The 14,808-nt window shown below is 42.0% G+C and overlaps 1 protein-coding gene across 1 annotated transcript in view; it reads left to right on the top strand.

The window, feature by feature from the left end:
* LOC141144849 (cytochrome c oxidase subunit 4 isoform 1, mitochondrial-like) overlaps positions 1-5,589 on the top strand; it is a 114,012-nt gene extending 108,423 nt beyond the window's left edge. The window contains exon 5 of the mRNA XM_073630927.1: positions 5,436-5,589. Coding sequence (XP_073487028.1) covers positions 5,436-5,572 — 137 coding nt within the window. The 3' untranslated portion in view covers positions 5,573-5,589. The remainder of the gene's footprint in view (positions 1-5,435) is intronic.
* Positions 5,590-14,808: the final 9,219 nt, after the last annotated feature.

Below are 14,808 nucleotides of genomic sequence, written 5' to 3' on the forward strand. Positions count from 1 at the left end.
CTATGTGGAATGCAGGTATAGAGTGCCGTAGCATCGGCTGTGACCAATCCCCTCCAACCAGCGTATCGTGCCGCCCGTATTTTTAAGGTAGGAAGGAGCTGTTTGTACAAGTGGCTGCAGGTGGAAATCGATGTAACGGCTTATACGGGATGTAACAGAATCTATCCCACTAACGATGGGTCACCCTGGGTACTGATTGGCATTCTTATGTACCTTGGGGAGATAATACATAATGGGGATACGTGGAGCCACTGGTACTAAATAATCTCTCTCCTTTTTGTCTAGGATCTCTTGCTGGAAACCTTTTTCAACCAAGTCTGCAAATTTTGCCTTGAATTCTTTAGTGGGATCATTGGGCAATGCCACATACGTGGTGTCATCGCTCAAGATCTGGCACATTTCAGTGTGATAATCTTTTTTATCTAAGACTACAAGGCCTCCGCCTTTGTCCGCCTTTACTTGAGGCCTGTTCTAAAGTTTGGATGATCATATACCCGTCTTTTGGGCAGCGATTCCAAATCTTTTAGAACTAGGTCTCGGAAAACCTTAATAGATGGTGCTGTGGCACCGGGGTGGTTAAAAAGAGAGGGATTCTATAGGCCAGAATGTATGACACCATCAACCCTGGTAGTGGTAGTCCTGGGTCTGAAAAGATTAGCAATAAAGTGCCTCTGTACATTTAGTCTTCTAATATAGTTATGGACATTTATGTCGACGTCCATAAATATATTAAAAGACTAAATGTACAGGGGCACTTTATTGCTAATCCTTCCGGACTCAGGACTACCACTACGAGGGGTGATGGTGTCATACATTCTGGCCTATCGAATCCCTCTCTTTTTAACCCCCCTGGTGCCATTCCAGATTTGGAATCGCTGCCCAAAAAACGGGTATATGATCATCCAAACTTTAGAACAGGCCACAAGTCTTTGTGCGAGCAAAAGGATCTTGTAATTCGTCCCGCCTACAAAGGCGGAGGCCTTGTAGTCTTAGATAAAATGATTATCACACTGAAATGTGTCAGATCTTGAGCGATGACACCACGTATATGCCATTGCCCAATGATCCCACTAAAGATTTCAAGGCAAAATTGGCAGACTTGGTTGAAAAAGGTTTCCAGCAAAGGATCCTAGACAAAAAGGAGAGAGATTATTTAGTACCAGTGGCTCCGCGTATCCCCATTATGTATTATCTCCCCAAGGTACATAAGAATGCCACTCAGCCCCCAGGGAGACCCATCATTAACGGGATAGATTCTGTTACATCCCGTATAGGCCATTACATTGATTTCCACCTGCAGCCACTTGTACAAACAACTCCTTCCTACCTTAAAGATACGGGCGACACGATACGCTGGTTGGAGGGGATTGGTCACAGCCGATGTTACGGCACTCTATACCTGCATTCCACATAGATTGGGGATGCTAGCGATTGAGCACTTCCTGTCTACCAGTAAACAGATCCCAGCGGTCCAACAATGCTATATTATGGAATTGCTCCGGTTTGCCACACAGTCTAATTATTTCTGGTATGATAACCAGTTTTTTCTGCAGAAGAAGGGTGTGGCAATGGGGGTCAAGTTTGCCCCCAGTTTTGCCAACCTTTTTATGGCCCTATGGGAGGATGTCGTCTACCCTTTACAGCGACCTGAGCTGAGTTTAAGGGCCAGGTATATAGACGACATCCTCCTACTTTGTCACATAATTTTCGGTACAGCATAAACAAGTTAAAAGCATCCTTAATCCTCACTGGAATATATTGAAGAACGATACACTTTTTGGTCCAGTACTCCCAGACAAAGCAGGGATCATTTATATAGATGTTATATTATTACATTTAGCATCATTAGAAGAGACATCTCCTACCATCTTTTGCAATAGACTTTACGTCATCATACATAGGAGTTTATAGACATTTACTTTATTTACTATAGACTCATCACTATTTTCCACTTTGTGGTTTATTGTCACATGTAAGGCCATCTTGTAAGGCCATCTTTACAGAAAAATATGTAAGGTGAACCTACACAGGTCCCCCTCCTCGCACCCCCCCAGGTCCCGCTCACCTGGACCACGGCAATCTCCGGTTCTAAGCCCCGGTATTTCCGCACCAGAAATCCTTAGAAATCCTCTCTGCAGCCACGTGTCTTTTCTATAGCTGACAGGATGGGCTATGCGGCTGCTGATTGGTCGGCGCCGTCCATGTGACAGCGCTGACCAATTAGAATGCTCCAAAACGTCCCTCCTGAAGTGGTACGTTTTGGACATTCAGCTCAGAGGATTATTAAGCCCCGCACTCCTGGCACAGATATACCGGGGCTTAGAACCGGAGATTGCCGCGGTCCAGGTCAGCGGACCGGGGGGGGGTGAGGAGGGGGGCCTGTGTAAGTTCACCTTATAGATTTTTTGTAATTTTCTGTAAAGGTGAACTTACCCTTTAAAAAGCGGGATTACAGTCTGAATATTTCAGCTTAATTTTAACAATCTCAGCAATGTCTGTAAATGTCTGCATACCCCTGTTATTAATAATAGTTTATAGTTATATTTGAACATAAAAACTGATATATTTGTTGATCACTTATACAGGCTCTGCTTCTGGCCGTTCAAGTGCTGTTCAGTGATTCTACTTCACAAATAGGGCCTGTCTGATTGAAAACAATAGGCTTTCTGCTAGGGTTGTCCCGATACCGATACTAGTATCGGTATCGGCACCGATACCAAGCATTTGCCCAAGTACTTGTACTCGGGCAAATGCTCCCGATGCTTCCACCGATACCTTGACTGTCAGCGGTGATCGGCGCGTGGGGGAGTTACAAGCTTCTCCCCCCGCGGCTTTCAGCTGCTTTAGTGACATACAGCGGTGATCGGTGCTTGTAACTCCCCCACACACTATCACCGCTGACTGTCACCTCATCCCCCTTAGTCCCCCTCCGTTCCTCTGTCCCCCTCCGCTGTCCTGCTCCGTTGCTTTGTCCCCCTCCGTTCCTCTGTCCCCCTCCGCTGTCCTGCTCCGTTGCTTTGTTCCCCTCCGTTCCTCTGTCCCCCTCCGCTGTCCTGCCCCGTTGCTCTGTCCCCCTTAGTTCCTCTGTCCCCCTCCGCTGTCCTGCTCCGTTGCTTTGTCCCCCTCCGTTCCTCTGACCCCCTCCGCTGTCCTCCTTCTTTGCTCTGTCCCCCTCCGTTGCTCTGTCCCCATCCGTTCCGGCTTTCCGCTGTCCCCCTCTCTCTTCCTCTGTCCCCTCCATTCTGCTGTCTCTCCGCTGTGTGAATGGACAGAGTCAGCTGACTCTGTCTATTCACATAACTGAAACATTGTAATCACCTGTGATTACGATGTGTCAGTTTATGAATAGAGAGGAGCCGCTGTCTTCTCTCCATTCATTGTCAGTGCAGCTGAGGCTGCAGAGAAAGGGACTGGGGAATCTCTATCCTCGGTCTCTTTCTCTGTCTCAAGGGGGAGATATCAGAGGTCTGTTAAGAAAATTAAATTGTAAAAAATAATAAATGTAAATGAAAAAAAAAACCACACACACACCGTTCACTACCCCCCCCCCCCTAAAAAAAAAAAAAAAAAAACACTGTCACGTGACATTAAAAAAAAGTATCGGTAATCGGTATCGGCGAGTACTTGAAAAAAAGTATCAGTACTTGTACTCGGTCCTAAAAAAGTGGTATCGGGACAACCCTACTTTCTGCATTCCCTAATGATCTGAAAGTCCCACAATTCTCCTGGTAGCCCAAGATCAAGTTAGTTCATTTCATAGGTTTTAGATCACAAGAGGGACCTCACACTTTTTTTTTTTGTTTGTTTTCATGACAAGGACTGGGAACTTAACTTAATTTAAACAACTAATAATTTGATCAGGTAATACTGAAAATAATAAAGTCCACTTTCATGTACACTGCTGCTGGTAAATGGACGTTTAGGAGCAGTTGGGCGTCTTTTTCAGCTGCCCCTGAACTCTCCTCTGTTATCTTATTAGTACATGTACACAGGGTCGTTTATAGTCGTTTCTAGGCAGTTGAGTTCAGAAGCATTTTTTGGAAAGCAAAAAAATGCGTTCAGAACGGATGTTCAGAGGCATTTGGAATGCCAAATGCCTGTAACAGCTTGTAATCGCGGTAACTCGCGTTTAGCCGTGTTTCGTTTAAAGGTGTTTTTAATTTTTGACTATTTGCAAAAAAAAAATAAAACATTAAAGAAAAAAAAAAAAAAAACGCTTCTAAACACAAACGTGGCTAAACGTGGCAAAACGGACATTTTTAAACGTTGTTTACTATCTGTCAAGTGAAATAGTTCAGGGAAAATTGTAAAACGATCCCTTTCACATAGGGCAGATCCACTCAGCGGAGTCCGCCAGCTCAGCAGGCGATCATTCCGTTGATCTCCGCTGAGCCGGCGGATGACAGGTTCGTCTCTGCTCACTGCACAGGTCAGGACCTGTCAGAGCCCCGCTGATTCCTATGAATAGATCGAATGAAAACGGACAGCATGTCCGTTTTCATCAGATCTCATCCAATCCATTTCGCCAGATGGATGACTGAACGTATCGCCATACGTCTTTTTTTAGCGGATCGGATGGCAGACAGGTGTCAGCGGACACATCTCATAGGAGTCAATGGGAGGCCCGCTCGGATCCGCCTGCAAAAAGGACAGGCGGATCCGAGCACACTTATCGTGTGAAAAGGGCCTAAGAGGGACCTGTCATAAGAGCAGTGTCAAAACTGCTTTCAGGTAAATGTTATAAAAGTAACTCAGAATGAAGAATAAACCATTTAGAACCATTTATGGTAAATGTTTGCTTACAATTTAATTTTTTGTTTTGTTTTTTTTTTTACAATAGTTTTTGTTGTTTTGTTTTTTCTTTCTTTATTTGTACAGAATTACCAATGAAATGATTTGTATGTGACTTAAAATGGAACGTAGATTTGGTCTGCCACAATATATACAGTATTTAGTAAACCAGCAGCGATTGCAGGGGAGAGCTCTTGTGTCTCTGAACACCATGAAGCAGCGTTTTCATTTTTTTTTTTCCAGTTTGGGCTTTCTGGCCAGCAGTTGTTGAATAAGATATCTTCAACATGGTGATTTTATTACATTAGATGCCGTATTATAAAGTACCAGGCTGTTAATAGACAGATGGATGTCCTTACAGCAAAAAGCAAAGTACTTTTGCAGACCTGCTTAACCCACCATGTGTCAGAGAGTTGTGCTCAGATACTTTTAATGGATTAATTCACTTTAATGGTACAAGAGCTGCAGTCATCCACCGATAGTGACAATCTCTGAAGTACTGCCAGGGACTGTGGGTGATTGGTCTGACATACCAGCCTCCTTACTCAGCAATGTTTGCCCTTTATGGCATTTACTTGATCACTTGTTTGAAGTAGACTTTTGAACCTCTGATCTCATTTAATAGTGTATTTTTTTCTCCACAGTGTACGGTCCATGTCCTCACACCCTTTCTGAAGACTGGATAGCAATGCAATCAAAGAGGATGATCGACATGAGAGTCAATCCTGTTACTGGATTCTCTTCCCACTGGGATTATGAAAAAAATGAATGGAAAAAATAAATTGTTTGCTATGATGAGGAACTGTTTGGACATTACAATAAATTACATATACTTTACATGGAACACAAATGCGTTTGTCTTAACTACACAGTAACTGAGATCATACAGGTTACAATCTGATTGTACATCCTCCTTACGGTCTGATTCACACCTATGCAGGTTGCAGTTTGCATATTCCAGGTGTATTTTGTGTTTTTCAATACACATTTTTGATCCATTGAAATCTATGAAACCAAAAACCAGAAACAAATCCTTGGCCCTTTCCATAAAATGCACAGATGTGAGCTACATCCATAAGAAACCATGTTCAATGGTCTGTAGTGTGTTTCTGCAAAACTGAAAATGCACTAAAAAATGCATAGGTGTGAACCAGGCCTTAGGCCCTTTTCACGTGGATGGTCCAATCAGGTCCACCTGTCAGTTTATCAGGCAAACCTAATCAAAAGCTTCACGTAAGCTTCTGGTGCTTATGGAGGAAGTAAATGGATGTTTGTCCTTTTACATCTGATTACCTCCCAGCCCACGCAAATCCTGAAAAAACAAACAAAAAAACACTGGTCTGTGTCCGACCTAAACGTGAAAGATCGGGTGTAGTCAGACAGATGCAAGTCCTTTAACATCCAGCTGCCGATAGATTTGATATGGGTCTGCAGCAAAAAAATGACTGAGCATGAATGTCACAAAAGCGACATCCATTTCCTGCTGCTCCAGTTCAGGAGGAGATCTGTTTAAAGAGGCTGTACATTGCCACCCTCCCCCCTTTTATACATATTCTCCTGGCCCACCCACATACTAAACTAGCAGGCCAGGACTCAATGATGTCAGGAGAGAGGGACTTTTGAGGGAACTTCAGCTACCCTTTGGTTGAGGCCTACTGCACTGTCCATCATTGAAATTAAATCTTTATCATTTAGGCTTCCTGGTGTAGGTGCTGGATGGAGCAGCTCTGATGCAGGGAGAGGCCTGCAATGGAGCTCCTGAACTGCCTGCAATGAAGCTCTTGCAATGATCAAATTGAGGGAGGGGAAGGCGAGAGAGTGTTTTACCCTGGTAGTAATTAAGGCAAGATGGGGATCTGCTAGAAGTGGTTGTGCAGTGCATAACCTATGCTCCCCACGAATAAGTATGCCCCCTTTAATAACAGTCATTGTAATGCCACACAAATTATTGTCCTTTAACCAAGGTGGCAGTAACCTGACACATTTGCAGCACAGCTGGCAGCTTACTATCACCACGGTAAAAGGACAAGAATATGGGTGGCAACACAATTGTTATTAGTGGCGTAAATCAGTGGTCTAAAAAGTGTTCCACAATTCATCACTTTTTAGAGTATGGCTAAGCAGGCGGTCTCAGGTGTCAGGTGATGATCCTGCCACCTCCTGATGCTTAGCAGCAGTTTATAATGGGGCTAATGAGATGCAACTGCGAGCCAAGCATTTGGCTCGAAGTTGCAGCACAGGCCCAATGACCTAAATGGTCAAGTTTGACAGGAGATGCCTGTCAATTCACTAGGCTGCGTTAAATTTGCCACGAACGTCATGCAAACCATCATCTGAACAGCCTCCTCCAGCTGTATTTTAGACTTTAGGTAGGTGGTCAGGGGGTAAAACGCAGCTCAGCTACCTGTTTTTACCACCCCCTGATCACTTGCGTGAAAGAGGTCTCAGAGGGGGAAAAATTATCTGTCTGCAAGTGCAGACCCTATAAAGACCAGTAGATAACTGTGCATGTTGTGCTTTACGCATTCCTGACCCCAGCACTCATTCATGAGCCCTACACTCAGTACATTTTTACACCTGACACCTGTATTATGTACAATACACACACCTGACACCTGCACTCTATACATGACATACTTTGGATCCCTGCACTTTGTATGTGGGCTCAAGTTTTTATTCCCCCCCGCTGTTATTTGTGCAATTTTCACACCCATATATGTATTTTCCCCTCTGGGTGCCCAAGAGTGGGCCCTGCCAGGTAGTGTGTTATTTGTGCAATTTCACACCCATATACGTATATTCCCCTCTGGGTGCCCAAGAGTGGGCCCTGCCACGTAGTCTGTATGGAGACCCATGATTTCCAATGGCGGCCTACATTGCATAGTCTGCTGTGGCTACATTTAGGCCTATGGCAAAGTGTATAGCCTGTGTCAACAGGCTTTGGGGTGTCTTTCAGGTGTATTCCACTTATGTTTGAGATGCTTCTGAGATTATTAAGAGCTCACTAATAGGTGCATTTGACTTCCTTTTGAGCTGTATCAACCTGCTTCAAGCTACACTGTGTTCCCATTAACTTGTATAGAGAGAATCTGTTCTTACAAAAACCTGTTGACACAGGCCCTTAGAAAGATGTAGCACATGATGATACAGACAAATGTCAGATAGAGATCGCACAAATGCAATAAGGCAATGAAGGAACAATGACGAAAAGTGAGGAATCCCATAGCAACCCAATTATAGTTTACAGTTTTCAGATGAATGAAGATTAATTCTGTCTGGTTGCCTTGTGTTACTGCACTTGGGTTAGCTCCTTTGAATAAGCCTGGATCTGACAAGGATATATAACATGCTCTTGTAAGCTTTATTAACCTTGGAGTCAAAAAAACTACATAGTTCCATGCTAAAATGAATGGAAAATATTGTCGACCAGCTGCTGCTGTTAGGGAATTCCCCACAGGAAAGAACACACCAGATACAGGATACACAGCTTAAAAAAAGTCTATGGATCATATCACTTATGTCCTGGTGGAAACCCAACACAGAGAATGCCAGTTTAATCCATTCTTCTCTTTTATACTGGATCACTGATATGTATTTTATAGAAATAACAAACATCAGCACAGTACAGTATTACATATTGTCTCTCATCAGTCTTATATCAAATCTTCTGGATTTTATTAAATTTCACATACCCATCTTCCATTCTAGAGTTAAAACTGTTATTCTATTACATTATTAGGCTTGGTAAGGGAAAGCGCAACATCAACAATACAGAAACTCAAAGAAGCCAATTATTTTGCCCTGATTTGTCTTCATCTTGCTTTACATTGGTTTACTGAATAATCACAAAAGTCATATCACTCTTTATACATAAACTGAACTCTGGGGGTTAAAAACAAAAATCTCTGTTTATTTGATTATGTATTTATTTATTTTAAGTATTATTACATTCATTTTAAATGCAGCTAGTAAAAGTACTTGAATACTAGTCTTTACTGTATATCAACTGTAGGGGTTGGCTTCAGATATAGAGGTTGCAGAGAGGTAGCCCAGATGCCAGAGTGTGTTTAAGGACTTTTTGGTTGTGTTTAGTCATCATCATTACATTGCTGACAGAACAATAATGCTTCCATCGCAGGGGGTGTGTCAGCACATTCCAGTATACGACAAAACATTCAGCCCCCCCCCCCCCCCGCTAGGTATGAAACGTTTTGGGTCAGCTTAGACCTGCAGGCCGTTCCAGCTCTCCCTAATACACACTGCACCAATATACCCCAGGTAGGAGAAAGGGTGTGGCCAGCGCTTGAAGAGGAACTTCACCCAGTGTGAAGAAAAAAAAACAAGAAAAAAAAACAAGAAAAAAAACAAAAAACAAAAAAAAACACCTACCTACCAGAGCAAACATTCCAGCACTGTCTTCCGAGAACCCAAAGTCTTCATGGCTGTCGTCATTCCCATGCTGACATATTGGATTCAGGAACTAGCTGTGACTTTCTGATCAGCCACAAATGACACCTACTGTACATGTGCGAGATGCGCCAAGTGGAGAAGGCTGTCGAGAAACTCCTGGGATGTGGGACATGATCTGCTGGAAGCAAAGGTGGGAAGAGGGGATTGGACCCATTGCGACATCCTCGCCTAGGAGAAATTAGTAAGTGGGAGAAAGTACCTGCTGAGATTATGCAATTGACAAAAGGTGAATCAAAGTCCATTTTAAGCCTCTACCTACTGCTTCACAGATCTACCACTACCATCAGCTTATCATATAAAATGCCAGAGTCTAGGTAGCAGGTAAAATTCATTCTGCCCTAGACCGTGAGGGCCTGTTTGTCACACAACCTCCTTTAATACCCTGCACTCACACTGAGACAAGGAATGTCAGTGCTAAAGGCCAATCAGGGTCTGCTTCATTGCGCTTGAGTTTACAGTTAACATGCTGACTGGAAGAGATTGAGGAAAAAAAAAACAGTGTGTAGTAGGTGCTCCTTTTTTGTCCAATCGGCAGGTCACTGTGGGGGTTATTTACTAAAGGCAAATCCACTTTGCACTACAAGTGCACGTGAAAGTGCAGTCGCTGTAGATCTGAGGGGGGCATGCAAGAATAATAAAAAACAGCATTTTAGCTTGCACATGATTGGATGAAAAAATCTGCAGAGATTCCTCTCATTTCAGATCTTTCCCTCAGATCTACAGCGACTGCACTTCTAAGTGCAAAGTGGATTTGCCTTTAGTAAATCAACCCCTGTGTATTGCCTTGCTCATTACCACAATACATAAGTGTGAATCTGGACTTAAAGGGAAACATATGAAGGTAGATATGCGAAAGCTGCCATTGCTACCTTTTTTTTTGTTGTTGCAGGCTCAATACCTAGTAGGTCAAGTATGCAGAACAAGAGTCCAGTCAATCAAGACTTTATTGACCGCATGCTTAATCCATGCCATTATCTCATTGGGAAGTAAAACAAAAATAAAACCATTGTGGTGTGTCAGGAACCAAAAACCAGGTGGAGACAGAAAAAAAAATCACACCTTTAATAAAATAGCAAAAAATAAACACAGTTCAGGAATGTAGCCAAAAACTTAAGCCAGGGTTTGGATGCCAGAGTGGGTAATCAGACGAGAGGGGGTCATGAAGCAAGAAGTCAGCATAGTAAGGAGCAAAGACAGGAACAGGTATCGGAAGAGAAATTAGCCAGCCCAGGTCATACACAGAAACACAGTGGAGATCATGGACCACGCAAGGGCACGGAGAAAACGGGCAAAGCTGTTTAAATATCCAAAAGGATCTGGCTGTAGGCTGGACTAATGAGGCAGGTAATGGTAACCAGGTAAGTCACTGTGGAAACAGTGAGTGGCTGGTAATTAACAGAACAGCCTCTGTGCACTAAAATAAAAGAGCTGCTCGTCGTAAATAGCAAGAGCCCAGCTCTGACATGGAGTAAATACTAATTCACGTAATAAAACTTGTGACAAGATGTTTTACTCCTTTTTACAATAAACTGGTGAATGGGGTAGGGGAGTATGTATAAAAGAAATGGAGAAGTCACTGTTTTTGTAATTCTTCTAACTTGATGTGCAAGGTTACAAAATCTGATGTGCCTGCTTTAATAGTTAAGTGATAAAAAGGGTGGCCACAGTTTGTAAAAACCCCTCTGGCTCCTTGCTGACACAATCAAATCAAATGTATGGTTTAAATGTGAACAGTTGACAACGGAACAGCTTTTTCTGGAGTGGGGATCATGGTGATACATGACTTTAGCATAGAGCTGCTTGCCATGAAGGCAGAGGCTGCTTCCACAAGATGGAATTTAATTGCAGCAGATTAAAGAATTTTGGTAGGGCTTAGGTTAGTGTTAGCTTCACTTTAGGGCTAGGTTAAAATGTACCTATAGCCAAAAATGTTGATTTGATTTGGTTTAAACCCTTATCAGGATTTTGTTTTGTTGTCTGTATCCCACTAGGAAGAAGTGCTTTTACCCTCTGCCCTGTAGACAACAGGACTGGAGGAAATCTTTTCAAAGAAGGGAAATTCCTTCTTAGGCAGTTGTCACTGGAACAGGTATCACTGTTGGAATATTTCCCCTTAATTCTTGTTTAAACTAAACATTTTGGATCTTCTCTCACTTTTAGCCCGTGTAAAAATTTTCATTACTGTTGGTCAACTTGACAACAACTCAATGGCTAATTTGCATACCTAAATTATATCAAAGGCTTTAATTTTTTATTACAGGCTGACAAATGCACAAAAAAAGTTATTTTACTATTCTCTAATGTATTTTTTAATGTATGCTGTATTTTTAAACTTAATTGTATCTGACAACTACACTACTAAATAGATGGCGTTGCAGATTCCACTTCAGCCTGAAGGTAGCAGTGTTCATCCATAGGCTGAACGCTTATTTTACTAGTGTAGTCTCATGCTTGTATGTGATCACTATGTCATAGCTTACAGCTCTGATTGGTTCCCGCTATTCAGTGGGGACTAGAGCTGACAGTGACAGGTGGGATTGAGAGCCACCAGCTGCACAAAAATTAGGATTTTTAACATAACTGCATAGGGCATCATGCTGGGGAATGTTAATAAACAGATTACAAGCAGAAAGGGATTGAACCCTATTATAGCAGCAAATGTTCCAATATTTCTGGAATACCCTTTAAGAGTGTACAATTTTTTTCCATTTATAATACTGCATAATTTTCTTTTTAACCTCTTCCCGCCAACCTGGCGCATACATACGTGACCTCTTAGTGGGTGGGCTTTAAACCTGAGTGGCTGCATATATGTGTTCCTATGTAAACATGTTCCTGTGCTGAGAGTGCACTCCCAGCACAGTAACGGGTGGGTACCAAAAAGCTCTCGATCCATAGTAGCGATCGGGATCTTTCCAATCATGTGACTGCAAATCACTGTGGTCCCATGATCAGAATGCCCACCTCTGCTTCCTGGCATTAAGATCCTGTTAAAGGGCCAGGGGTCGGATGAAAATATTTCTAGTAATAATTATTCAAAACGGATTTTGTTTTGGGTGTACACCAAAGCATTTATTCACTCACTTTCATTTTTATATCGCTTTGTAACTGTAAAGTAGAGAAAAGTAGGTTTACAAAGGTTGGACTTGATGGTCTTTTTTCGACCTCACCTACTATGAAATACAGAGCGGGAGCTGGCTAATATGCTTTCTAGATTGATCATCCAGAGCTTGTTTGCAGATTAGGACAGTCAGATTAAAGAGAGAAGTTCTTATCTGAACATATCTAGGGAGGGTGCCAGCTCCCGTAGCTAATCACAGCCACTTGCATGTAGTCGCTCATGCAGCAATCACATACGAGTGATCAGCCTTGAATGCAGGCAGTCTATGTCCTGGGCTGATCACTCGCTGTGATCGCTGCATGAGCGATTACATGTAAGTGGCCACGATTAGCTACAGGAGTCGGCTGCCTCCCGTCACTTTCAATGGGGCTGCCTCCTGCAGCTAATCACCAAGAATCCCTGCTGGGATTCTCGCATCTAAACATTTTTGGGTGCATTTGCAGGTGGGAATGCACCCTTAGAAGTCAGTAACTGTATTGAAACCTGCGTTTCAGCAGAACTCCAAGTTGTGCATTTCTGAGTGCTGCGTTATGTAACAAGAGGCTGATAACAAGTCAAAGTCAGGTACTGATTATAGTTGCATTTAAAAATATATTATAAATGTATGTTTATATTGTTTATTGTTTTATAACAAACTATTTATGAGGGTTAGACATTTTTAATATTTTTTAAATAATGGTCTGTGACCCAGTTAAGAGGAAGTTCGCTCTTATCTTAAAAATCACAACAAAGGCAACTTTAGAAATGTTTAGTTATGGCAATCTACAAACAGATAGGTAAAGATAATTTTAGGCTTTTAATTCTTTGCACAGCGTGTGATGGTGCACATCATCTGAGGGAAAGTCACTGGTGATGTAACCTTCTCGGAATTCATCTGTAAGGTACTGGTTACATCACCAGTGCCCTGAAAAGTAAATCATGTTTATTTAACTAATGAATGTAAAATGATTTTAGGTAGAGCTGCAGGTCAATGTGATTTTTAGTGAAAGGGGGAAAGATCTCCTTTAAACTATATGTGAACCCTTATCTTGAAAACAACCACTTCATATATAAAAAAAAAAAAAATACCTTTTTATTTTTGTGATCACATAACCTCTCTTCTCAGCTGCATAAGGGGCTTAGAAAGCTGGGGTGGAAACTGCAGGGAGGTGTGTCAGAGGGAGAGAGAACAGCTATACACTGAACAGGGGAGCGTGTCAGTACAAGTCTAATCATTGAAGGACAGGCAGGCTGTGCTCCCAGCACAGACATAAATTTGAACGCTCTGGGATGATTGTTCTACCTAACATGGTCAGTATGAAACAGGGAACAGAATACTTTTTAATACATGTACCTGGTACAACAGACACGTATCAGGAATATATAATAATGTTGAGAGAACTCTTCATGTTTTCCCTTCACTTCCTACATGGTCACCATGACAGCATACTATATCTCTAAAAGCACAGAAAGCAATAAAACATTTCTATTTAGCACAGGAATTCTGTGAAGATTTTACTTCCTGTGTGGTCACTGAGATCGGAAAAGAGGGAAAATCTTCTCAGTTGGGATACGAACAGCATGCAATTTTGACAGAGGTTCTAACCCTTCTCCATTCTACCCAAAACTAAAATGTTCAATTTTAGGTTAGTTTTAAGTTAGTTATAGCCATTGCATGGCACTTCTGTATAGGCAATGGTCTTACCAACATACAATACATTGAGCACCTAATACACACAGTACATTTCTCAACACTAAGGCCCCCTTTCACACTGTGGCGCTTTTAAACTGCCAGTAAAATACTGAGCGCTTTTGAAGAGCTTTCCATTCATTTCAATGGAGAGGGGCGTTTTTTCACTGCACTGCCCCAGTGTGAAAGCATTAATTAACTTTAATGGAAATAGGTTTTCGTGAGCTTTTCAGGCGCTTTTTTTAGCATGAAAGCGCCTGAAAAGCACCTCAGTGTGAAAGGGGTCTACCAAAAATGGCCCAAATTTTCCCAAATAGACCATCACATTTTTTTTGTTTTTTTTATTAAAACTTTGTTACTCCAGCACTGCATCTGATCGCAAGAGAACAATTGCAACATAGAAGAGGGGCAGCAGAAAAAGACCAAGTTGTCCAGCAAATCTGCCCCACTATTTTTTTTTAATAAATCTGTGTTTATTCCGTATCATTATATAAATTAAATACATTTCATTTTGTTTGCTGTCGTGGTCTTTGTACCTTTGGTGTCGAGCTCTACTTGTTTATACCTTTTCGTAAGGCCTGTCCATCTTCATCAGTTTAGGTATTTTATACTTATATTTCAAACGTTTTGATGCTAAAGAAAATGCATAAACAGCTATTTTACACTAAAATGGTAAAAACATATTCACATCACTAAATAATTGTCTTGCATTATTGGTAACATTAATTAATCTTCCTTGGCATGAACAAGCCTACAT

Source organism: Aquarana catesbeiana, linkage group LG05 (assembly GCF_042186555.1).
Source record: "Aquarana catesbeiana isolate 2022-GZ linkage group LG05, ASM4218655v1, whole genome shotgun sequence".
NCBI lineage: Eukaryota > Metazoa > Chordata > Amphibia > Anura > Ranidae > Aquarana > Aquarana catesbeiana.